This window comes from Podarcis bocagei, assembly GCF_964188305.1.
Source record: "Podarcis bocagei genome assembly, chromosome: 9".
NCBI classification, from domain to species: Eukaryota; Metazoa; Chordata; class Lepidosauria; order Squamata; family Lacertidae; genus Podarcis; species Podarcis bocagei.
The window spans coordinates 37,867,038-37,893,528 of NC_138134.1; the positions used below are offsets into that span (position 1 = coordinate 37,867,038).

Sequence of the window (26,491 nt, forward strand, 5' to 3'; positions counted from 1 at the left end):
TTATGAGCTGGAATTGGATGTTTTCTATGGCGACACTTGTTCCGTGCTAGTACTAACAGTGGTTACTGTTTGGAGCCAGCTGAAAAGGTACCTCTTTAATCAGGCTTTTGTAGATCTACGAACTGATGAGACTTAAGGTCTGTTTCCTTATTTTATTTTATGTTGGTTTTATTGTGATATTTTAATAGCTTTGATGGTTTTATTGTAGATACTGTTTTCCTGTTCATTACTGCACTCTGCTTTGTTACATCATTTTTTGATCAAGGGTCAAATAGATATGTATTTAATGAATGAATAAGACAGTGTTACTTAGAAATACAACTATTTTACATTAATGAACTCCAAATCTTCACAAATACAGTAGTAAAGCTAAGCATAAATAGCTGTATATGAATATATAGTTTAAACAGAGTTTAAATATTATTGGATCATGTTTCCTCAGGCAGTGCTTCATTTGCAAACACAACAACATATGTACATATTAGTAGAAACTAGATATAAAATAACATTCTTTTCAGCCAAGTTCAAGATAATCCAAAAATCTGTAAACATTAAAGTGCAACTATATAACTTCTATTCTTAAATCCTTTGAGAAATCCAGTGCAAACATCTATGAAATCTCTCATTGCCATTCCTATATTTATTTGCTCCTTCACCTTGCGAACTTGGAAATAGAAAATGCTGTCTCCCATATTAAACTGTACTGCAAGGAAATTGACTGTTTTCAGACTTGCGGAACTAAAGTGGCCCAGTTGTATTTATAAATATTAAATAATTCGTGACACTTCAGCTTTTGTGTTGGTGTTTTAGATAATACTGCCTACAAGTTAGATATAATACTGGTCACTGAGAAGAACTGTTACCACAAACCTTGCAAATTAAAAAGTGTTTTAGAACTGTCAGAAGATGTAAAGTAGTCCTTACATTCTGACCAAGTTTCTTTCACTTTCTATTTCCTCATCAATTCCACAATGCAAATTCACCAGGATAAGCATTTCCCCCATTAATTCCAACCTCTTCTCCATATGGCTAGTTCTTCTAAAGGTTGTTAATAGATGCATGTCATGGTAGCTCAGTAGTTTGTCTTCTGTCATGCTTAAAAATGATTCCATGGCCTGGAGCAAGGGGTCTCTTTCTTTGCAGCTTTATGTGGCAGGATCTTCAAGATAACAGTGCTGAGTGTGCAAGTCTTAATGCACTTAACTTGTTCTGAATCATTTTCATGTGTCTTTTTCAGGCTTGCTGAATGTCAGCTTACTTAACTCTCAGAGGAATCTGTAAAATTGGCAGGATTTGTCAACTCTGGTGAGGTATCTTCCGTAGGCCACATCTCTACCCAGATAAATGATGGACCATACATTTTCTGGTTGTTTTTGCCTCCCAAGGATCTTCTTTGTTTGTAATTGTGCCAAACTTGATTAATCATTTCCTTGAAAGGCCTGGTGGTTAATGTATAGAGAAGAGGGTTCAAGGCACTATTTATTGGTAATATGAAAATCACAACCCAGGAAGTTATAGAACCTAAAGGGAAGGGAGAAAAACATGATTCACTTAATTGTGCCTGTGTGTTTTTAACAAACGTGGTATATGCTGTGGCAGGTGTGGGGAACCTTTGATTCTCCAGATGTTGCTGAACTACAGCTCCCATCCACCCCAGCAAGCAGGACCAATTGTCAGGAATGATGGGAGTTGTAGTTCAACATCTGGAGGGCCAAAGGTTTTCCCCACCTATGCTATAGGATGTTACTAGACCAGATATTACTGTAGATATATGCAACATTTCAAATCTTGCCAAACATTTGAACGTATTGATTGATATTCTAATGTGCATTAGAGTAAATAGGCCTCATTTCCTCCAACAGTAAAATTGGGTAGCTGACTACAAAGGGCTGGAGCCAAACAGAGCAACTGAGAAAGAAGAGGGAGGTGTTAGCATGCTGTTAGGAAGCCCAAGAAGTACAATTTTAACATCTCACAAAAAACAAAGGGGGCGAAAAGCCCGTCCCTGTGCAACGAGCTCCAAGTAAGTGAAATGGAATTCTAAGCATCATTTAGAAAAGAAAAAATCACAAGGGGGAGCAGTAGAAGGACACAGTTGCATTATTGAGCTTACATCTTATACAGTGGTGCCTCGCAAGACGAAAAGAATCCGTTCTGTGATTCTCTTCGTCTAGCGGTTTTTTCGTCTTGCGAAGCAAGCCCATTGACGGATTAGCGGATTAGCGCTATTAGCGGCTTTTAGCGGCTTATCCGCTGATCGGATCAGCGGATAAGCAGCTTAGCGGCTTAGAAAAAGGGGGGGGAGGGAAAAAAACCAGCAGGAACTCGCAAGACATTGTCGTCTTGCGAAGCAAGCCCATAGGAAATTCGTTTTGTGAAGCACCTCCAAAACGGAAAACTCGTCTAGCGAGTTTTCCGTCTTGCGAGGCATTTGTCTTGCGGGGCACCACTGTAGTGTCTTGGAAGCAGGCATAGATGGTTGGAACTCTGAGCAGGGATGATTAAAGGATGAGGATGGTGCATTTTTTAAAATGCAGAGCCCACACTATTTTAGATTTGCCCACTTGCCCTCTTCTATGGTCCAGGAGTAGTAAGTTGCCTTTGAGTTCCCTATTACAGACTGAAAACAACAACAACAGAGCAATCGGGAAGGAAATTGGCCATACCTGGAATTTCTACGTGAAGTAAGGAAAGCAATTTTAGTGTAAATATGGGTATCCAGCATAGTGCATCAGTAAATACGATGAAGAAAAAGCGTTTGGCAAGGGTCATCTCTTTCTTCACATGATTCTGGATTTCCATTGCAGTAATCGCTGTCTGATGGACGCTATAAAACATACTTCCATAGGAGAATACTATGATGATAAATGCTACCAAATTTACACCTGTTGCAAAATAGAAACAGTTTTAGTTCTATTTAGGAGTCTCTTTGCCAGGTTAAAATTCAAAATCTGATGACTAGTATGTATGGTGTACAAATGTAAAAGGTACAGAACTGAAATATATCTATCTGTAAGTTCACATTTGCTGACGTAACTGCTTTTTAGATTGCAGCATTAAAACACCATTAGCAATAATGTATGCAGACTAATTGACTCTTGTTTAGTCTTGCTAACTTCTGCGTGAGTTCTATGGTTTAAGCCGTTTGTAGGTTACAGCTGTTCTTCACAGTAATATATGTGATTTAACCTATAAATTCATTATTTCACAATGAATATTCAGTGCTGTAAAACGAGAATTAAGAAAAACTATATAAAATTGTGTTTCGTAGATGAAAGCAGACATTAAGATGAGCATCCATATTCAGAGTATGAGCAGATTAGAATAGGGTCTTCTGTCCAAATTATGTATAATCTGACATGAATTTAACACACGGGTTTTAAAAAATGCAAATTGCTTCAGATGGCCTGAGGGAGGCACTGATAATTACAGGACCAGGACAGTCATGAACATAAAGGACTTGCTTTGAGGAGAAATGAACCTGGAGTTTACTTACCTAGGAAAATTATGACAGAATAAATCTGACCTCCAGTACTTTCAGACTGCTCAGAGTGGAGAGGGAAACAGACACCATTAGTGCCATAGTAGTTATGGAAAAAATCCTTATTGCTGAGTGGAATAAAAGCAACTACAAACCCTATCATCCAGATGAGAACTAATATGGAAATTGTCCTATATTTTCCTGGCCTCAAGAATCTAAATGGGTAAACTACGCAGATGTATTTTTCCAAAGTCAGGTAGGTTAGCAATAAAACGGATACTTCTGTAGATAGAACAGCCAGAGATCCCACCAGCTGACAGTGGATACTGTCCATCCACAACTGAGCATGCTTATTGTACTCCCCACGGTATTTCAGGTCAAAGGCTCCAATCATAAACAAGTATATTCCCATGAGGCAATCTGCACCTATGGAGAAAACATGTGACTGTATGTTATTTGTACTAGCCTCATTTACACTCTCATTAAATAACCTCTGGTGAAAATCTAGCAAAGAGCGAGGCATGCCTTGATACTTACAGCAGAGTGACATTATCGACAGAGCATGGAGTTTGTTCTCCGACTGAATGTAAGGCCGCATGCAGATGACAAAGATGTTCCCGAAGCAAGTGACAGCAGACACAACCCAGACAAATACTCTCTGTATAACACTGGCCAAGAGGTTCTCAAAGGAGGAGATTCCGTCGGTATTTGGTTTGCAGCTGCGTACATGGGGAGCATAGCCACAATACTGGAATTTTTTGAAATATCTGGAGGGTAAAAAAGCAGAGGGAATTTGCATATCAATCTCTGGTGTACAGGATTGTATGCCTTATAATACAATGCATATATTCCTTGAACTAGTACAAACTAAAATAAGGTAAAGAGAATTATACAGTTGGAAAGGACCACATAGGTCATCCACTCCAAACCCTTCAATGCAGGAATCTTTTTGCCCAATTTTGGGCTCAAACCCATGACCCTGAGATTAAGAAGAGAACTGGTTGGAAAAATGACCTGAATTTTATTTAGTTGATGCTTGATAAATACACATTGCATATTCATGCACAGTATATGAATATTAGTTAACCTCTCTATATAGGATTTTATATTTTGTTGTAGAAATTGGCATTAGCTATGGCAACAATCCTGATGACAGTGTGTCCAAGCACTAAACAGTTATCATATTTATGTACAGAGATGCATAAGGCTTTTCACAAGAAATTGTGTAGCATGAAGTGTAAAGGTAAAGGGACCCCTGACCATTAGGTCCAGTCGTGACCGACTCTGGGGTTGTGGCGCTCATCTCGCTTTATTGGCTGAGGGAGCCGGCGTACAGCTTCCGGGTCATGTGGCCAACATGACTAAGTTGCTTCTGGCGAACCAGAGCAGTGCACGGAAACACAATTTACCTTCCCACCGGAGCGGTACCTATTGATCTACTTGCACTTTTGGGTGTGCTTTCGAACTGCTAGGTGGGCAAGAGCAGGGACCGAGCAACGGGAGCTCACCCCATCGCGGGGATTCGAACCACCGACCTTCCTAGGCTCTGTGGTTTAACCCACAGCGCCACCCGTGTCCCAAGCATGAAGTGTAGAAGGGCGCAATTATGTAAAATTTTTTTCCTTATGTAAGCTTGCTAATGGAATCAAATAAATCGACTGGTCTATCTAGCACACAGAAGATCTCAAAGAATTGTCTTAGCAGGTCTCCCTGCTACCTTTCTATGGGAGATGATAGGTTAGGTATATATCCTTGCTATTTGTTAAGTGTTTTTTTTTTTGTAGATGATACTTACATATGGGAAAGCTCTTTAAGTGGGCTGAACATTCTTCTTTGGATATTTGTAATTTCAATGCCTTCTAGGCTTCTATAAACATTAGAAACAGAGTTTATGTCTTATTAATAGGGAACTTACTGAAAAATAAATTTGCTCCTTCAGCATAACATATGTATCTTTAAAATGTACCGGTATTTTGTTGGCAAGTTAATTAATGGTAACACATAGTTTACTGAATACAGTGCTTTCAGCTCAAAGCACACTAAAGTCTGTGATGTCAAAATTATGTGCCAAGTATTTTGACTTAATTGAAGGCACATAGTAGGCTAGCAGCTGCATGAGAATCCTAAATATTCGAAAGAAGGCTGTTATTGTTTATTGGACTATTTAGCAGTCAAATTTAATAATTAGAATTTTTTTTTAATATAGCAAGATTCCTTTGTTTTTATATAGTTTGTGATTTGAAGGTTTCTAAGGACTAAAGTAACTACATTAATCAAGGCATATATCAATTATTTCTGCCATTTCCAATTAACCTTGGTACATCATATTTTATCCATAATTCAAAATTACCTTGTTCTAAAACAGAATAGCTAAATACTAGAACACATTGTCTTAGCTGATGAAAGATTGTTCAAAAGGAAGACACACACTTACAGTGAATTGAGTTTAATAAGATAATCAAACTGGTTTGCTTCTATTTTCTGGATTGGATTGTATGAAAGATTTCTGTCAAAAGAACAGAGTAAGTCATAGCTTAAATGGCAATTTTACTGTTCTGTCTTGTGTACTTGATGTTATCATGACTCAATTACCAAAAAATGAAAATATGTGCATATTCATATTGATTGTGCAGTTGAGTGTAACTTGTGACTAAACAGATTCAACAAATAACAATTGCCAAAAACAACAAAACCCACAACTGGCCCAGAAAAATTAATTAAAGTAGCATTTATATAAGAAAGTGTGTCTTTATTCACTCAGTATATTGAGTTGTAGATAAAAGAGTAGTTGTTTCCTTTAAAAAAGCAAACAAACTGGCAGTGACCTAACTGAAGTAAATAATCTTTGCTTTTTCTTCTGCTTCGGGATTTGAAATTATATTGAAAACTCTTACTGAAGCTTCTCACTTAGAAGATCTCACTTTGTAAGTCCTGGAGTTATGGGACTGTATGTCCTAATATACATGTCTGCATAGAAGTAAATACCATTGAGTTCAATGGGTCTTGCTTCTAGGTAAGCAGGTACGTACAACATTGCAGCCTAAAATTACAAACAATGGGCAATACTAATATAATCTCGGAAAGCGATCTTAATTCAGCATAACAGACATCAAAGCAAAAATATTGGGGACAGCCATCTCAAAAAGAAATCATATAATATGCAGGGGCACCTTTTCAGTCTAACATGATTTCAAACCAGAGAAAAACAATTAAAAACATTTAATGATTTACATTCAAAGAACAATGGACTTATTACAGATCTTACAGCTGTGAAAGTTCTTTCAGATCCTTAAATAGGTGTTGAGGAAGCGATTCGATCTTGTTGTTAGCCAAGTCTCTGTGGGGGAAAATCCCCAGAATTTAGTAAACAGAATGCTTATTTTGCCATCAATGCTTCAAAACTTAGGAAGCACCCTAATTCTGTCTTCTTTAATTCCCCCTTCTCCTTGTGCCACCGTCCCAGTCCTGACTGACCCCCTCCCCATTTTTGAGACAATTTGACTCTAGTGCTTGAAGGACTAAACGCACACTGTCACAATAATATAAACTATATGCTTGCTTACAAGATGTTATCACAAAAAAGTAGTTAATCTGCTCTCAGGGAAAATGTTTACTTACAGTTCAGCTAATCTCTGAAGAGCAGAGAAGCTATTTTCATTTACAGAGCTGATTTTGTTTCTTCTCAAAACGCTGAAATGATAAAAGCTATTTTAGTGGGTTTTAAGATGAGACTTCTTCTAATCATTTGTAGTCTCTGACCTAGGAATGGGGAACTAGATATTGATGGACTACAACTTACTGTCCATATGTTGTTGGACTCCCATCATCCCATAGCACTTGCCATGCTAAGTGAGACAGATGGGAGTTCAGCCACATCTGGAGGGATACAGGTTCCCCATCCCTTCTCTGGCTCACTAAGATCTTCAGATCAGGCTCTGCTCCATATGCCTTAGAATCATAGAATCATAGAATCATAGAGTTGGAAGAGACCACAAGGGCCATCGAGTCCAACCCCCTGCCAAGCAGGAAACACCATCAGAGCACTCCTGACATATGGTTGTCAAGCCTCTGCTTAAAGACCTCCAAAGTAGGAGACTCCACCACACTCCTTGGCAGCAAATTCCACTGTCGAACAGCTCTTACTGTCAGGAAGTTCTTCCTAATGTTTAGGTGGAATCTTCTTTCTTGTAGTTTGGATCCATTGCTCCGTGTCCGCTTCTCTGGAGCAGCAGAAAACAACCTTTCTCCCTCCTCTATGTGACATCCTTTTATATATTTGAACATGGCTATCATATCACCCCTTAACCTCCTCTTCTCCAGGCTAAACATGCCCAGCTCCCTTAGCCGTTCCTCATAAGGCATCGTTTCCAGGCCTTTGACCATTTTGGTTGCCCTCCTCTGGACACGTTCCAGTTTGTCAGTGTCCTTCTTGAATTGTGGTGCCCAGAACTGGACACAGTACTCCAGGTGTGGTCTGACCAGAGCAGAATACAGTGGCACTATTACTTCCCTTGATCTAGATGCTATACTCCTATTGATGCAGCCCAGAATTGCATTGGCTTTTTTAGCTGCCGCGTCACACTGTTGGCTCATGTCAAGTTTGTGGTCAACCAAGACTCCTAGATCCTTTTCACATGTACTGCTCTCAAGCCAGGTGTCACCCATCTTGTATTTGTGCCTCTCATTTTTTTTGCCCAAGTGCAATACTTTACATTTCTCCCTGTTAAAATTCATTTTGTTTGTTTTTGCCCAGTTCTCTAATCTGTCAAGGTCATTTTGAGCAATCAAGGTTGAATTAATGGTTACAAGGATTCTTCCATAGCTGTATGTAATTCCTTCTCCAGCAAGGCCCATGCAGGTAAGTTGTTAGGACCATCAAGGTCTCTTTCTGGCTCAATACTAATGTTTTAAACTCACAGGACTGTTAAACTCCTACAGGAGATGAAAGTGACGTTCCTGAAATTGTGGATATGGTTGCCTTCAAAGTCCCTGGAAAAAGAAAAGGAAATCTCCTGTTAATTCTTAACAGCAAATATTCCTCAGATACTTCTATACGGACTGATAATATGGTAGGACTCTTTGCATGCATGTTGTCTTTTCCACCAGAACTATTGTAGAAACCACATTTCAGTGCAAACAAACAAACAAACAAACAAACTTCACTGGAATCAACAGAAATGCAGTCCAATAAATAGTCACTGCAGAAGCCCAAACCTGCCTTTCCTGTGATAAGAAATAACTATTTTTTCTTGTTTTCAACACATAATTGCCAAATCTTTTCTTGTAGAGAATCTTTATGAACAAGAAATGGGACACATTTGATTCAAACCAAATCTAATGATAAAGCAACATAGGAAAACATGGACTCACAGCCAGTTTATCCTTGGCATATGTTGACAAAGATGTTTATCAGGCAACTGGGCAAGAGAATTGTTCATCAGAACTCTAGAGAAAGAAAAATAATATTATTAGGTTGATGGATTCTGGAAAGATGGTTATCTGGGTTTCAGCAGTTATTTTAAAATAATCTTCAAGAGTACTGTAGAAGGTTTTTCATGTGTGTTTGATTCCCTTGTAGAGATGTTTCAGAACCCAATGCTTCACTTAGAAATATGGGTAACGTAGTATTGTCACTGTAAGAGGATGGTGGTAGCACTTCACTGTTGGACATACAGCTCTGACAAAGCTCCCTCTTCTCTCAATCTTTATGAACAACCTAAAGTGGTCAGTGTAACTGGGGAAAACTGCGGTCTCTTTAAAAAGAGAACAACTTCTGCTAAGAAAGTTAAAAATGGAGTCCAAATTAGGGAGAAAGACCTGAATTGTTCTCTTGCTGCAACAAAGGTTTGTACTGCAATGAACAATTTTATAAACAGCACTTCATTGTAGCAGCAAAACCATTTGCATTTGCTGATAATATCAGAACATGAATATTAAAATTTCATGGGGAAAACTGTTTTCTATAATGAGCAATTTCTATTTATAAGCAACCTCTCGCAATCTTTACTTTTACTGTATTTGTTAATCAAGTTCATTTAAACAACTAATTCCAATGGTCCCCTAAAGTTTTGTTTGTTTATTTTCACTGTAATGATAATATTAAGAGCAAAAGAATGGCTGCAGAGAGTATGCCTATTTCTGTTTCTGAAGTGAAAAACCACTGGGAAGATAGTAAAGTGTTGTTGATTAGAGTACATGAACTGTTATTCTCTTGTGTGGAGTGGGGATGGGGTGGGAGTGGGGATGAGGTTGGAGATACTATCCTGTTCAACATAGCTCTTTGCTTTTGTATTTTTAAAAATTATAAATGGTATTTTACATCAATTTCTCAATACTTACAGGAGAATTAGTGAGTTCAGCCCATAAAAGGTTAGTGGTGAGACACATTTTATTGTATTGTTTTCAATTATGCTGTAAATCAGAAAACGGTGCATATTAGGTTAAAATACTGCTAAGTCATAGCAATCTGTTTCCCCCAGATTTATAAGCTATATTCATTTATAACAGTAGATAAAAATGGATTGCTATAATGGCATCATACAACCACTTATAATGTGCCAATCATTTTATGTTCTAGTCCATACTGTGAACTCAGGTTCTTGTGTAGCTACTAAATGATAGATCCATTTCCTTCAAACCACTGCAGATGAGACTCTGGGGACATTTGCAGCACAGAAAGCCAATTCATACAGAGTTATTGGTATGAAATCAACACAACCATCTCAGTTTGTGGTTCAGATGGGCACACAAACGCCGTGACCACACTGAAGGTGACTATGATTTAAGAGGCAATTTTTCTGAAACCCCTGTCTTTCAGGAGAAAAAGCTTGCTGGAAATAGCCGTATGAGTAAAACTTTTAAAAATCCAATTAAAATAGGTGATCCTCAGCACAATCCTACGCATGTCTACTCAAGAGTAAATCCTACTGAATTTGGTGGCTTGCACTTCTAGGTAAGTGTGTTCTTATCTCAAAATGATGACAGAAACTAACCCCCCCCCCCGAGAGATTAAAAATAGGTTTGGGGGTGGGTGGGAAAGGAACTTAAATGAACAATTTTCTTGTCAGCTTCTGCAGTGCTTGATGAGCACTTTGACACTTCACAGAACATTATTTTGAAGCTGCTGTATGTCACAGATCCCATAAGACAATACTTCCTTTGAAAGCGTGCAGTAGAAAAAGTTGTCATGCCGTTAATTCTTCAGAATACTGACAGCTATGTCACTAATGCCCTCTGCTCAGCATTGTTTGCTTTTAAATCACAACTACCAGTAACAATGAAACTGTTCTGCTTTTTAAAATACGGTAACAGTGTTAAGATGTCTAGTTACAGATTTCTGTCCAAGCTAAAATCAGGAACGGGAAAGCGAGATGACCCTGTCAAAACACATCTTCCAAAGTTCTCTCCAAAGTTCTCTCCAAAACAGTAGTTTTCCCTTAGGAAAAAAGCAACCCAGTTTCCCCACCGCTGCAAAGCTGAGATTCTTCTCATTCTCTTGGCAAAGTGTTTGCCAAGAGATAGGGAAGAGGTTGTGATGTGCATTGTATATAGAACAATCTTATGCATGTCTGCCTAGTCAGATATGCTCCATATTGTTATATAGGATTTTATCCTTAAAACAGCACCTCTTCTCGCTTTATCATTTATAGGCCCATTGAATCCAATGGGCCTTATTCCCCAGTAAGTATGTTCAGGGTTGTAGCCTTAATGAGATACAAAGGCAGTACATACAGCCATTCAAGTTTATGTAGATCTTCAAAGACGTGGGGTTTCAAAAAGGTTATCTTGTTGTGACTCAGATATCTGAAACAAGACCAATAAAACATAATAGAAGGTCATTGAGCAATGTTTGGTTTTTCATCTATTCATTTTTTTCTATCCTATTGAATTGTTCAGAGTGGTGTTTGAAACCCTAGGGCCTTTCTTGAGCATGATTTTTGTGTGTGGAAAAGCGCCATAACAGTTAAGTACATAGTTGAGTGGGAATTCCAACTGGGTTTTCTACATCCCTGCATAACATTGTAGAGCCTTGACCTACAGCTGGAAAAGAAAAATCAGGCGCACACAAGAGTGCACTCCCAATTCTTCCTTTGCTGGCATTGCTTGACTGGAAGTATCAGGATCACACATTAAGTGAGAAGCCAATTCTTCCTTTGATGTTGACTCATGTGACACCAGGTAACATCAGGTGGTTGACTGTCCTGCCTACCAGTCAAAATGGCCTGCAGGGGTGAGGTGGGGAGTTTAGGATCTGCCCTACCAGTCAGATTTAGGCATATATCACACTGAGTTTGTAAAAATAAAAAAATTCCTTCCAGTAGCACCTTAAAGACCAACTAAGTTAGTTCTTGGTATGAGCTTTCGTGTGCATGCACACTTCTTCAGATACACTGAAACAGAAGTTGCCAGATCCTTCTATATAGTGAGAAGGTGGGGAGGGGTAGAAGAAGAAGAAGAAGAAGAAGAGTTTGGATTTGATATCCCGCCTTTCACTCCCCTTCAGGAGTCTCAAAGCGGCTAACATTCTCCTTTCCCTTCCTCCCCCACAACAAACACTCTGTGAGGTGAGTGGGGCTGAGAGACTTCAAAGTGTGACTGGCCCAAGGTCACCCAGCAGCTGCAGGTGGAGGAGCGGAGACGCGAACCCGGCTCCCCAGATTACGTGACTACCGCTCTTAACCACTACACCACACTGGCTCTCCTCTCTCTCACACTGGGTATTACTCAGAAGGGTGGTAGGAATGGGAGATTGGCAGATCCCCCCTCCCCACCTTCTCACTATATAGAAGGATCTGGCAACTTCTGTTTCAGTGTATCTGAAGAAGTGTGCATGCACACGAAAGCTCATACCAAGAACTAACTTAGTTGGTCTTTAAGGTGCTACTGGAAGGAATTTTTTTATTTTGACTATGGCAGACCAACACGGCTACCTATCTGTAACTGAGTTTGTAAACTTATTTGTCTGCAGCAGTACACCCTGGGTTTTCCATTGACAGCTTCTGGTTGTAGATTAGTTGGGCAATTTTGGAGACTCTTACTGGGATGACAGATGACACTTTTTGTTTATGTATGTGACAACGAACCTACTGAAGTCATTATTACAATTATTAATGTGGGAATATATTGAATATATTGTAGAACTGCAGGGGAAGTACTTACAGCTTTGTCAGATTGTGGAGTCCTCTGAAAGCATGTCCTGACACAAAACTTATATTATTATTTTGAAGGTACCTGTGAAGATAATGACAATAGAAGATCATTAAAAAAAATATTTACAGAGCCTGAATGATATAGGTGGCCACCAATAAAATGTTAATAATAATAATAATAATAATAATAATAATAATAATATAGTTCAGCTTTTCAGGGACCTCAACATTTTTATATTTTTATGTTAAAAATGTATCCCTTCTATAATTAAAATATGGGAAGCTTGACTGTAGCTTTCAAGAGAGAACTGAGCAGATGTCCAAAGCAAATCAAACAACTGTATTCTGCATTTCCACTATTTGCCTCCTTCAATGACAATACTATATTTTCCTACAGAATTTACAGTCATAAGTTTCCTTAAATGTGTGACCAGAAGAGGGTGCAAGATACAAGAATGGTTGAACTATATGGCATTTGAAGAAATATTGTAAAAGGAAAGTAAAATCAACATGCTTGTTCTCTTTCTGTTCAAAAAACTAAATTTCAATCAGTACAAGATTATTTCATAAATGATCACATTTAAAAAACAAATTAATCATGATTAAATGAAAATTTATTTAAAGGACAAAGAATACCCACCCATATGTAGAATCTCATACTGTTTTGCTAAGTTTACTTTTGGTTCTTTGTCGTATTGCTCTGTTCTAAACTGTACTTCTTTATAATATGATGGACAGTAAGATCAACTTTAGGATAAGTTTACTGCCAGTAAGAATCTGTGTGGTTAATTTTTAACCATCCATTGGTTAGACTCAAATATTAATAAAACAATTGGTTAGGCATGAATGAACAGCCAAAATGAACAACATAAATATGTTCATATTAGAGCTTGTAGTTCATATAGGAGCCTTTCTACTCCGGATCTTGAAAACATATACCTCTGAGTATACATATACCACCAGTTTCAACAGTTTACATGTACATGACATAATTAGAAGCATAACCTTGTGTTTGGAATCCTATATAGGTCATCTCAGAGATTATGCTATGGGGCATGCTCCCAAGTAAATGTGGCTAGGATTGTAGCTTCATGCTGAGTTCATACAAACACTTGATACAACTATCACCTCTCAACTTGCCTCCCAATGTCAGTTAATTGTACAGCCAGCAGATCCATGACAGTAGCATGTCAGGCAGTCAAGTGATCAAACCATAGTTCCAACAAACACTTCCCATGATCAATGTAAGGTGTGAACTCATCCTTGGTCACTACATCACAAAACAATTATGTTGCAATAGGCTGGTAATTTGAAGTTAAAATGTTGCCTTACAGGTATTGAAGATCCTGATATTTTTTGAAAACATTGGCAATAAGCTTTCTCAGCTGATTCCCTTTTAGGGACCTGTAACACAACAACAAACAGACAAAAGATGAATGACTCACAGCATACATCAAACCAGTACACTGTACATGCACATTTTATTGATACCAGGTTATACAGTTGACAAACATTTCCACAAATGAAATTATTCCATGTAGGTTGATTTTATTGCTTGCTCAGTATTAGTGTAAGCCACCTTGTTAGTGGAAACACTAAAGGATGGGTGACAAGTGATCAAAATAAATAAATCAATATGTAAATAAATGTATATATGTGCATGAGCATTATTTGCTAACAGCCTGTTTTTTTCAACAACTGCAGTTTTGGATGAATTCATCAAGCTATTAGTGGCTACTAGCTGAAGTGGCTATGTACTATGTCCTATTTCAGGGCCAAAATGTCTCTGGATGGTTGCTGAGAATTGCATGTGAGCAAAGCAGTGTTGCTTCCTATAAGCATATGACTGGCCACTAAGAGTACAGATCCTGGACTAGATCTTTGGCTTGACCCAGTAGGGATTGTCTTACGTTCTTAATAACTTTCTTCAATTAGTTCATAACATAAACATAGTTAATTGTGAAGATCTTCAGTTTACCTTTTAGGGACATTCGCCACACAAACTCATGAAAAAGAGTCTTTTTTTTAGTTTTTCTGCACTTAACAATATAAACCCTAGAGGTCCTCACAATACAGGAAATAATTTAGTCACAGAACTCAGCAACGGATTTTCCTATGGTGTCTCTTAATTGTGCCGTATGAGACAATTACTCTTCCATGACTGGAACAGATCTTCAGCACACCTTTCACTAAGCAACCTAATGGGCATAAAAAATTAAACTCGGTTCTTTGCAAAAAGGACATATCAAGTCACAGATAGACAACTGCAGGTTGAAAACTTGCTCACACAGAGAATAAGCCTCAATTTAGAAAGCTCAGGTTGATTCTTAATGTAGTGGTGCTATGGCCCTTAAATTAGATAATTTTTCTGTCCTTCAGCACTGCTCAGTTTAAGCATCCTGAGCGGCGAAGATGGCCATTTTCAAACAAACTTTATTCACAAATTCCTAAGCATCCTCAACTTTAAATATGGGTCCAGAAATTTCAACACTAATAATAAAGCTATTATTAAGAACAGACCCAAAACCTCAACTGGTCCAATATCCTCTTTCTCACAGTTGCTAAGAAGGTGTCTATGGGAAGCCCTTCAGCAGCACAATAGCACTTTCCCATGGTTATTGCCCAGCAATAATTATTCAAGTATCCTGGGGCTATAGTAGCACTTATATCCTTACTTGCCAAGCTTTTAAAACCATCTAAGTTGGTAGCCATCAGCACATCATGTAGCATCAAATTCCATAGTTTAACGATGTGCTAAAAGGGGTATTTCCATTCGTTTTAGGTAGGATGAGGTTATCCCTGGAGCAATACTTGAGCAACTTTTATTTCTCCCCTGCTCTCTGAATTCCTTCATTATTGTAAGAGTCACTACAAAATGTAACAGAGCTGGGTAACCCAGGTTTCCAGATGTTGTTGAACATCAACTCCCATAAGCCTACAGCCAGCATAGCTAATGATCAGATATTGGTCTTGCAGTCATGTGCCAGCATTAAAAAAAAAAATCACGTTTAAAATTAAAAAATAATTCCTGTTGCTCACTAGATGGCATTGATGTTTATTATTCCTTGCTCCAAAATGGTACAGTGTGTGCACTAAATAAGAATCTCATCTGAGGGTGATAGCAGCATCCTGGACTTTCTGTTCACATCCACTTTTAAGCTGGTTCTCAGAAACTGGCTTAGGAGCATCTTTGCATGCTTTGCCAGTAACACCTTGTGGGTTACATACCAGTTGTAACCTAGCCCTAATAACTTTTACCACCTGCTGAACAGAGAATTTACTGCCTTTTTTTTTTACTTACATCAAAGTTACATTAGAAGAGACCGAAGGAATGACGAGCAAACCAGCACCATCGCAGTCAAGCTCTAAACCACGGCACAAACATTCTATTGGCACAGAACCAACCACTGGATAAAGACAATGCCATGATGTTGGCATGATGATGGGGAGAGAAAAGAGAGGTGGTAAAATCAACTCATTGATTAATATAGGGGTGAGGAATATGTGGTCCTCCAGAGGATGTTGAACTCCACAACTCCCAGCAGCCCCATCTAGAACACAGCCATTAAGGATGATGTGTTATAGGCAAACAATAACTGGAGGACCACTAGTTCCCAAGCACTGGCTTAGAACAATTAATTCATACTTCATCCATTGTAGCCAATGGGCTACAATGACATGGATTGTATGGAGGACAAGGTGAGGGCTGTTGACAAGATTCTGCTCCCCATTCACAAGTTAGGAAGGGATGTGGCTCAGTGGGAGATCACATGTTTTGCATATAAAAGTGGCCAGGTCCAATTCCGGGCATCTCCTGAAAGGAAGTTGTCTCAAATATTGAGGAGTTATTGACACTCAGTGTAGACAATACTAAACTAGATGGACTAATTGTCTGACTTAGTATATTGCAGATTTCTATTTTCACATTTTCTGAAGATGGCAGGAAATAGTTTTTTAAACTTTTGAAAAGGGCTACAGTTAGGTGCAAATGTAGACACACAGCCAGAAAAGTGGAAGGGCAAAGGAAGAGGCAAGCCAGTGCCTGAAAGCAATAATTTGTTACGTAAATATTGATCTATAAATAAGTTGCTTCAATGAATGAAGCAGAATAAGACACCTGAAGACCTTTTTACCCCAAAGAAGGCCTTTCGTTAAAACATGTCGGGCAATTTTCACTGAAAACATTGCTGCAATAAGCATAAAACTTGAGGCATGCTTCTTTCTTCACTCTGCAAGGCCTGTGGAAATCAGCAGTGTAGTGCTCAGACACACGGGATAAGGGAATGGAAGGTCAGAAAGCTTTTCTTCTACCTGAAGTGTTTTCAAATAACCATTTGTGTCATGCTGTAAACTTCAAAATTTACTGGCTTGGTCCACATGTAATACTTAGACTGTGGTTTGTTTAGCTTATTGTAGTTCATATGTTTGTTTTGGTCTGTGGCCAACAATCTAGAATTTGAAACCATGGTTTGAAATTATTTATGAACTGTGGCTTGCATTAACCATGATTTATTATTATGTCACAATCCTGGCTTAATTCAGGATTGCTGAGGACACACATTCCATCTTTCACTTGATCAATGTGATTTAAAGCAATTTTAAATTATATTGTTTTAAAGCTTTGTGCCCCAGTGTCTTTCTAAAACAGAACTGAAATGTCCACATGGCCACTGAAACTTGGTTCCACAGTCACCAGATCTGTGGTATGCTTTCCCTTCAAATTCTACAAGTAAACATTTTATTTCTCTTCCTACTTACAGCATTCATCTGTTTCCAAGTCCAAGGAATATTGAAAAGCCTTTTTATCATAAATTGCATCCAGCTGCTGAGGCCATCCACTGTTATCACCTAATAGAAGTTACACAGCAGAAATATCATCATCATCATTTACTATTTCTAAACATGTCTCAGAGAATTCCAATGGAAATTGCTTGTGTTCATTTATTTGTCCCATGTCTGGAATCCGGTGAATGTGATTGGTATTTACTGCTGCTTTTTTTAGTTCGCAAATGATATGCCATTGATGATGCTCCCTTCCATTTTCCCCATTTGCACTGCGCCTCCTTTCCAGCTACTACTAGAGGGCAGGAAGACCCCTTAGGGTGTTGTCACTGTCAAAAACAACCTCACTTGTAAAAAAGATATAATTATTCAGCTATGGGTTTGCTACTTATTAGACACAAATCTTTCTGCTCAGTTAAAAGTCTGGACACACTGCCTTAGGGAAAACCATTAGTATTTCTCTTCTTCTTGTTCTAACCATGTTCCTCTGCTATGACACAATTATTCAAAGGGGAGAGTGTGCACTCTGCCAGAAACAGCTTGTTCTCTGCCAAGAAGCAATTTTGAAGAATTACAATAAAAGATGGGATAGAAGCCATGTCTCTAATCACCACAACCGGGGCCATTTTGGACCACTATTCTTCCCTCCAAGGCTGCTTACACACCATATATTTAAAGCAACCCCCACCCTAAAAAAAATCCTAGTTGTTTCCCCACTGTGGTTATGGTCTTGCACTGATTCAGGCATTAGTACTAGTGAAGTCAATTCAGTTTACCAAGTAATTTGGCATGTTTACTTGGAAGTCCTGCAATGTTCAACAAGGCCCATGATGTTTAGGATTCCAGCCTTAATGTGATTTTAATTAGCAAATGTTATCTATCCACTGTTTAATCATCACTTGAGCACACAGAATAGTGTGCTTTACATATATACTAACATACATCCATAGGTAGTTCCTACGTTAGAAAAAAATGGGATTATTGTTCCAATTCCTTGACATATGTCCTATTACATTGACATTAGTGAATTCCCATCTTTTCTGTATCATAATCCCATTATATAGCTCCATGCTCAAAAGCTTGCACCATGGCTGCCCATACATTACTGGGTCAGGTTCAAGGTTTGTGTATACGGTACATTTACAAGGCCCTTAACAACTTGGGTGCAGGATTCCTCAAGGGCCTCTTGATCCCTTATAGCTCGGCCTCATCACTGAGGTCTTCGGTGGAACCAATGTTTGTGGTCCCCCGTGGCTCGGATACATCGCTTGTATCCACCATAGATCAGTGTTGTTTGATCAGTATTATGGGCCCAATTTTATGAAATTCCTTCTAGTTGAGGTCTGATAGGCCTCTTCTCTGTTGAACTTCCAGCACATACTGAAGACATCATCATCATCATCACTATTATCATCATCATCCTCATCACCATCATTCCACCAGGCATTTAACCGAATTCTGAATTTATAGTTTTAACTTATTATCATTTTCGTTGTGTTGTATTCTTTGTACAACACTTAGTGGAAAAAGTGGGGGAAAATATTGTCTATCTATCTAGGAAAGGTTCAATATATACAAAATTAGTTTTTTGTTCTTAGTACATGAGGTGATTTTAGAGTCCTGCTAACCAAGCAGCTTATACCAAACCGATGCTAAGAGAATGCTTAAAAAAATACTTAGTTATTTAAAAAAACAACCCAACAACCCAAGTTTTTTTGTCAGAGTAGTTACTGAGAAAACAAGAATTGTGATGTAGTACCAAAGGCTTTGTTAACTCACACTGAGAGCCACTGTGGAAAAACTGTCAACTTACCACAGTTCTCTTCATCTGCGTGATTCCCACAGTCATCTATCCCATTGCAGTGAAGGGGCTGAGGCAAACATTTTGTGATATTCCCACAAGGGAAATAGCCAAGAGGACATGCAATTCCAAATCCAAAATCCTGAGTTCCTGAAGCAGCATGAAGAGCTATTAAAAGATAAACACCAGAAAGAGGCTAGGCTTTACTGAAAGGTTTTCAATGTTTAGGTTACATTGTTGAACTGTTCAAACGCATTGAATTAAGAGTGTTACAGCTTGGGTTACTTAAAATTTTGCATCAGTTCTTTTAATTTATCACGCAATATTTGTAGTGATCCTCAGCCTGCACTCTTGCAAACATTTATATAAAAGTAAGTTTAACTTAATCACTGGAACCTTCTTCTGGGAGTAAATGTGCTAAAGATCATGCTATTTGTTGCAAATGTGAGTGCACAACTGAATTTATAGAGTTTGGAATGTTATTATGGATATTTTTTGTTAGTTTTTGTATAATATATACACACAAACCAAACGTGCATGCCTGTTTTTGCAATAGCTCTTCAGAACATTCTAGAAGAAATGCAGACTTTCCATTCCCCTGTGATTACACCCAAAGTGGTTTCAGTATTGCATGAAACTCTGATTCAAATGGGGTCACAACTGAACACATTGTTCCTTCCTTCATGAATCTCCTCAGTTTCCAGTTGAGAAACCAAATTGATTTTACTAGCTTAGAACAGATCTGCATTCTTGGTGCAGGTTCAGGAGCTGATTTCCTAGTCCCGACAACATCAAATGCTGGTCAAAGGAAGGAAAAGCAGGTTCTTCACGCTAAGGAGCAAAAAGTTCTGTGCACATCCCACATAACTGCCAGCAGCTTCTGTTGCTGTTCTCCCTGATCACATGAACGACACACAGAACAGATGCAATCATGGCACGCACTCTTCATATCGCTTCTGAAAACAGCCTTGATATGCACATATTGGGTCTCATTGTGCAAGGGCAGTTGCAGCATTACATGAGCAATCCTTTAATTTTTCACATTTATGGTGCATGCACAGCAAAGTAGTCTTTTGTTTCTTTTTAGGCACTCTTACTCCTTGGGACTCCTTGACTATCGACATCAGGCCAGTGCCTTCACAGTACTATTTTTGGCGCTTTCTAAAAATGTTTACTTAATAATAAATATTTACTTAATAAACATTTACCTAAATACACATAATAAAAAAACAGAAACAAATGCTCTTAAAATATACTGCTTACTTTTTTACAATTTAATCTTGCATTTATCCAAGCATGGGCACCTGAACCTTGCTTCTGTGGCTCTTAAATCTCTCTTGATTACCACCACCCCTCTTGAAATACCATGTCTAATCTTAGGCTGAACATAGTTTTGTCAGCTTAAGATCCACTGACAAAAGCCCTATGGCAACAGAATTGATTTGCTACTCATGTAACTTGAATTCTTTGCCTGGTGTAAGCTTTGGAGAACAGCAGAGTTCATGATTTTGACAGCTGTGTGGGCAGAAAGAAATTCAGCAGGTTTAGCATTTCCAGGGGCAGGACTGAAATACAATGATGAGAAGAGCTTCACCTGTTGACATGCTGTCCGTTGGACATCTTATTACTCATGTGTGGCCCCTGATTTACTCTTAGGCCCTCCATCCCATGTGCAAAAGAGGATACAAATATAGATATGACACAAAGCATATGCAACTTTGTGTCTTCTTTTGTGAGTGGGGCAGAGGTCTCCATCCTTGCACAATATGTTGGTTGCAGAAAATCTTGTTAGCAATCCTGTCTCCTCTTCTACCACATGGAGAGAGTTCACAGCCAGTGCTGAGTGAATAAAAGTGTTCATTCAGCTAGCTATGTTCAAACTATACACTTTTTGAGGAATACTCATATAACATAACAGCTTGTGTCCTTCTTGTATTTGGGTGGTCATTTGTGTTTATTCACATATTTAGTATTCCCTGTTTTTGTTTCATTCCAGAGATATAGTTCTGGGTGAAAGCACAGAAATGAGACTTTGACTCCTGAAATAAACATCTGGAACTCTTGCATTTTCACAACCAGTCGGGAATGGCTTTGCTCCTTCCCTTCTAGCACAATGTTGCTCATAAACAGAACTGAAAAACGTTAGCATAGCATCTTTTATAGCATGTTTTGTTGCATCTCAAGGCATTCCAGGCAGGGCACCATACTCTCCACAGCTTCCCATTGTTTGCACTGCACTTCCTGGTGAGGCCTAGTAAACTAAGCAGTAACTGACACCTGATTTTTAAAGAGAAATTTCTCCACCTCTTCTACAGAAGCAGCAGAAAACTGGCTCCTGTTTTGTAGAGAATTTTGAGAAACAGGGGAGAGAATTCATCCCAGCCTTATTAAAAATGTCTTTCCTGAGGAAATAGAGCCTTTGCCGTGTATTTTCGTACGCAAAAGTGACGTTTTCTTTTCCCTCTTCTAATGTCACTTTAGATGCAGACTTTTTGTTCGGCCACCAGCTTTATATGTGACATTGATCATGCTGGCACTTCATTTATAATAACAATCACGTTTCTGGAGCTTTAGGACCTAAAGCAAGATTTTCTAAAGTTAAAAATATGCTAGGTGAGTCATCTAAGACAATACAGTACTAGAAATTGCCAAAGGATAAGACAGAGAATATGGAAATCAAACTGTCACAGAAAAGAGTGCAAGCAGGTTTTGGACCTCATACCCCAATATCACTTCTCCAAAAAGGTTAAAAATATATGAAACCTCAATCTGTGATCATCGGATGTTCATTGGGCTGTCTTGAGATAACTTAGAATAGCCTCTTATAAAAAGATGTTCAGTGTTAGCTGCAAACTTTTGCATGTGAATCGCTTTGATACTGAAGTCACAATGCTGTAGTGGTTGGACTAGGACCTGGGAGACCAGGGTTCGAATCCCCACACAGCCATGAAATCCACTGGGTGACCTTGGACCAGTCACTGCCTCTTAGTCTAGCCTACCTCACAGGGGTGGGGGGGATGGCAAGAGGAAGTAGTATGATAGAAATGTAACTAACTAACTAACTAACTAACTAACTAACTAACTAACTAACGAAAGGTGTATACATGGAAAGACCAAGAGGAAAATTGAAACAACAGTACAATTAAAAAGAAATGCAGTTTGGAAACATTGAACAGAGACTTTGGAATGCCATTCCTAGGGAAGTTAGACTGGCTCCCTCCTTGTTGATCTTCAGCTGACAGGTGACAATCTTTTTATTCCAACAGGCCTTTAAGAACTGAAAGGATAGGGCTACTGCTGTGATGCTTTGTTGTTGTTGTTGTTGTTGTTGTTGTTGTTGTTGTTGTTGTCTGTATGTTTAACATATTTTATATTGGTTTAAATCTATTAGTGTTGACTTCCTCTTTAATGACTATCTTTTCTATGTTTTTAGTTTTCTCTCTTTTATCTGTAAGCAGCCTTGAGTCCCAGTATGGAGAGAAGGAAAGATATAAATAAATATAATTAAATGATAATAATAATAATCTGACATGAATCAGGAATAACTTATTTTGAAGGGAAGGATAAAACTTTTATTTCCTCCCCCCCCCCCGGCTTTATTGCATAATATTAGAGGGCATTCTCTAATATCTTAGTCATTGTGGATATGTATGAAGAGAAGCAAGAAACTCAAATTCCACAGCAAATAGCTGCCTAACTGCTTGCTTTTCTAATAAACAACCTGTCCTTGCTCTTCTTACAGTTTGATGTTAGTTCCCCTTCTTTGCATATTGCTGTTTGCACCTAACAACATTTTCTGTGCAACAGAGCATGGAACTCAAGGACAACAGTGTGCTCATTAATACATGCTGCTCACAGACTATGGAAGCTGGTGTGTTAGCAGCATGATTAGGATTATGGATGAATGCCTTAGATTGGACCAATGCCCCATTGTGCATTTTCACCTACCCCAAAAGGTGCACTGCTGTTATCCATAACACCATTGCTTAAGCAACACTCTGGTGTGCAAAATGCTTTGCCATCTTTATCTCCTCCAACTACAGTTACTTGGTATATGGCCAAAGCAGGCACAGTGCCTGCGATCACCACCCTATCCCTTCCATTTTTTTTTGCAGCCTGAGGCAAAGGACAACATTGCACTTCATACTACATGTATAGAAGCTGCCGTGACTGGCTGAAGAATTTTAATTCAACACTGGCACTAAGACCACATCTTCCACCATGCTGAGGACAGCAGGCTAGTTTAAGGGGTGCCTGACAGGCTGTATGATACACCCAGCTCAGCAGAGCTAGAGAGCTTGGCCAAAGATCCTGCAGCCCACAGCATTTGACGCCTGAGGCAACTGAAGGGAGAGGAAGGCTGCAGCCTCACTGCCACGGGGGAGCCTAATATTGTTTAGATGTCTGTGGGAAGCCTTGGATTGGCTCCAGAGGTTCTCTTCTTCACCAGAGTAAGCCTTTCTATAATGGAAGAAGCACCTTATGCCTTTGGATCCAACCCATGTCTCTAAGCAGCTAAATGGACAGCATAGGTCAGTTGAATATTTTCAAAGGACCTACAGGCATATGATTAAAGAGACAACTCAGTTGATTAAAATGTTCTTTCTAAGTTGCTTTTGCATTATTGTTGTTTTGTTGTTGTTTAGTCATTTAATCATGTCTGACTCTTCGTGACCCCATGGACCAGAGCACACCAGGCACTCCTGTCTTCCACTGCCTCCCACAGTTTGGTCAAACTGTTAGTAGCTTCAAGAACACTGTCCAACCATCTCGTCCTCTGTCGTCCCCTTCTCCTTGTGCCCTCCATCTTTCCCAACATCAGGGTCTTTTTCAGGGAGTCTTCTCTTCTCATGAGGTGGCCAAAGTACTGGAGCCTGAGCTTCAGGATCTGTCCTTCCAGTGAGCACTTTGCATTATACAGAACCTTAATGGTGTTTAAGAAAGGTATTCTCCCTCCCCATAAATATATATTTCAACTATAGCTATATTTATCGATCTATCAATCTATCTATCTAAAATTTAAGAAAAGTGAAATAAAATATATTGGTGCAAAACAAGCCGGAATATTATAGAATTTTATATATACCATCTCAGCCACAGTCACATTTACCAGTTATTTGCTATGCCAAATATAAGCCAGAGCTAATATCATCATGCAGCACAACCATCCCACAACTAGACATTCCTTAGAGGACCTGCAAGGCACCCTCCCTGCTAGCATATCTTAAGTCAACGAAGCCACACAGAAGTGATGATCAAAACTTTGCCAGTTTTCTCCATTTGCTATTACTTCTCATAGCAGGAATAAAAATCCTGTGGTAAGCTTCAACCAAGTGGGCATGCATACTACTTTGAAACAGCATGGTAGAACAACTGAAAACTTCTGAAAAGCCAAGAGTCAAATACAAAATCAGCCACAGCTACCATGGTATAATTCTTAGCAGCAGCACCGAATTCTGAATGCAGCTCTGCAGCCAGTCTGAAGCTGTATTTAAGATCAGTGCTGGGATTCTAGAATTCAGAGCTGAGCATACACTTACAGATCATTAAAAAGACGGTGTGTATTGGCATGCTGGTGTGCTAACAGTGGCTGAACAAACCTAACGTTTGCATTTCTAATACATCTGAAATGTCGGTCTCTCAAAATTCCAGATATCCATCAGAGAATTGTGGCAATCTTTGTTCTTTTTTAAAAAAAGAAAATCACAATGACTAATTAACAAAACGTCAGTTGCTGGCGTTTCCCACCTATCAGTGTTAACATAGAAAATAGTAAGTGTACTCACCATTCACTTCAATAGCTAAGAATAAGAAGAAGCAACTAAATGGCATCTCTGTCTTGCTTCAGAGAAATAAAGAGCTAGTGTTATCCCACAGATTTCATACAAAACCTCAGCAGTCTCTATTTCTGGTTAGAAGAAGCTTCCTTTCCTTTCCATTCCTTGCTTTCTGTCTCTAATTCTCCTTTGCAACCTCTCTCTCTCTGTCTGAGCAGAGCCATCCAACTCAGAAAAAAGAGGGGTGTGGGGGGGGGGGAGTTTCAAAGAACAGACTGTCTCTCCTTCTTTACTCCAGGTTCCCGTTTCTGTGTCTGTTGGGAAACATGTGCTTTGATCAAAGCTATTATGACCAAACTAGTCAATACAGCTAAAATTGATTTATTTTAAATTACTGACTGGGAAGTGATTAGACAAGCGTAATCTCATCTAAGTAGGTCTTTTCTAACCAAAAGCATGAGCTAACTTTCATAGTGTTTTTTCTCCTCTTTTCCTCAAAAAAAGAAAACTCACAACAAACAACTTCATAATAGGAAAATGTTCATCTGGCTATAGAAATGTGCAATCGTTAATTCATTTCCTATAACAGAGCAGTGATTCATATGTGGACAGGACAGGAAAAAAGAAACACATTCTATCCAGAAATATTAGGATTTTAAAATATATAAAGGAACTTGTTATTTGAGCTACCATGGGGCATAACATGCAATTAATATTGATTGTTAAAGTATCTCAGCCCCCTGAGTTTCTATGAGTTCCAACATAGCGCAGTAATCGCTACCATTTATTTAATGTTCAATATTTTATCAATACAGTATCAGTAGTGCTATGAGTTTGTAGGTGCCAAACACCTATAATCAGCGGCAAAGCTGCATGCTCTGCTGCTGGGTGCAGAGAGCAGGTGGGGGCGTGGCTGGCACCCCCCTGGGGGCGTGATGTGCGCCCCGGGGGCATGGCATGCATCCCGGGGGTGCACCGCCCGCAGTAATATGGCACATGTTCTGGGGGCGTGGTGCCCGCGGGGGGGGGTGCAGCACGTGTCTGGGGGGCCACCACAATGGTACCCTACCAGAATAGTGGTGCTCGGGGCCGTCAGCTCCCTCCACACCCCTGTTCCTCCGCCAGTGCCTATAATCCCCAGACCTAGTAAGTGTTAGAATTTAACCAGTGCTTGGAGTATTAAACTGGTTGCCAGACACTGAACCCCTGGATTCAGCAAGTGTTAACATATAAGCCAGGCCAGTTCCCTGATGAGGTAATCACCTGGGAGATGAGCCATTAAGGAATATGATAGGCTATTAAGAAAGCCAATGAGAGGGAGCTCTGTGTCAGATGGCAAGTTGGTAGGGCCCTTCCTTCAGCTCTGAGATAGTTAGAAGATCAAAAAGCCAGAGTTTTAGAGTTGAAAGTATGTGGGATGTGACCCAGGCGGTTGCAGGCTAGAAAAGGCAGAGGGAGAGCATGCTTGAATCCAAGGCTGCAGCTATGGGAAAAACAAAAC

At 39.1% G+C, this 26,491-nt stretch overlaps 1 protein-coding gene across 1 annotated transcript; it reads right to left on the reverse strand.

Moving 5' to 3' along the window:
- Nucleotides 1-85: 85 nt before the first annotated feature.
- Nucleotides 86-25,184, reverse strand: RXFP1 (relaxin family peptide receptor 1). Its single transcript, XM_081208849.1, has 18 exons — nucleotides 25,000-25,184; nucleotides 19,226-19,381; nucleotides 17,389-17,478; nucleotides 15,932-16,037; nucleotides 13,963-14,034; nucleotides 12,641-12,712; nucleotides 11,213-11,284; nucleotides 9,821-9,892; nucleotides 8,852-8,926; nucleotides 8,399-8,470; nucleotides 7,100-7,171; nucleotides 6,747-6,818; nucleotides 5,916-5,987; nucleotides 5,277-5,348; nucleotides 4,019-4,248; nucleotides 3,497-3,907; nucleotides 2,667-2,885; nucleotides 86-1,521 (listed from the first exon to the last, which is right to left on the reverse strand). The coding sequence occupies exons 1-18, from the start codon at nucleotides 25,043-25,045 to the stop codon at nucleotides 1,259-1,261; spliced, it is 2,244 nt and encodes a 747-aa protein (XP_081064975.1). The 5' UTR covers nucleotides 25,046-25,184; the 3' UTR covers nucleotides 86-1,258.
- Nucleotides 25,185-26,491: the final 1,307 nt, after the last annotated feature.

What these genes read in the sequence shown, in the direction of transcription:
- RXFP1 (XM_081208849.1), bottom strand. Translation starts at nt 25,045, where the DNA reads ATGCCATTTAGTTGCTTCTTCTTATTCTTAGCTATTGAAGTGAATG. An exon ending in CTGAACTCACTAATTCTCCT is followed by an intron (nt 8,927 to 9,820) that starts GTAAGTATTGAG and finishes TTCTTTCTCTAG; the next exon opens with AGTTCTGATGAACAATTCTC. An exon ending in TTCTGTCATAATTTTCCTAG is followed by an intron (nt 2,886 to 3,496) that starts GTAAGTAAACTC and finishes ATTTTGCAACAG; the next exon opens with GTGTAAATTTGGTAGCATTT.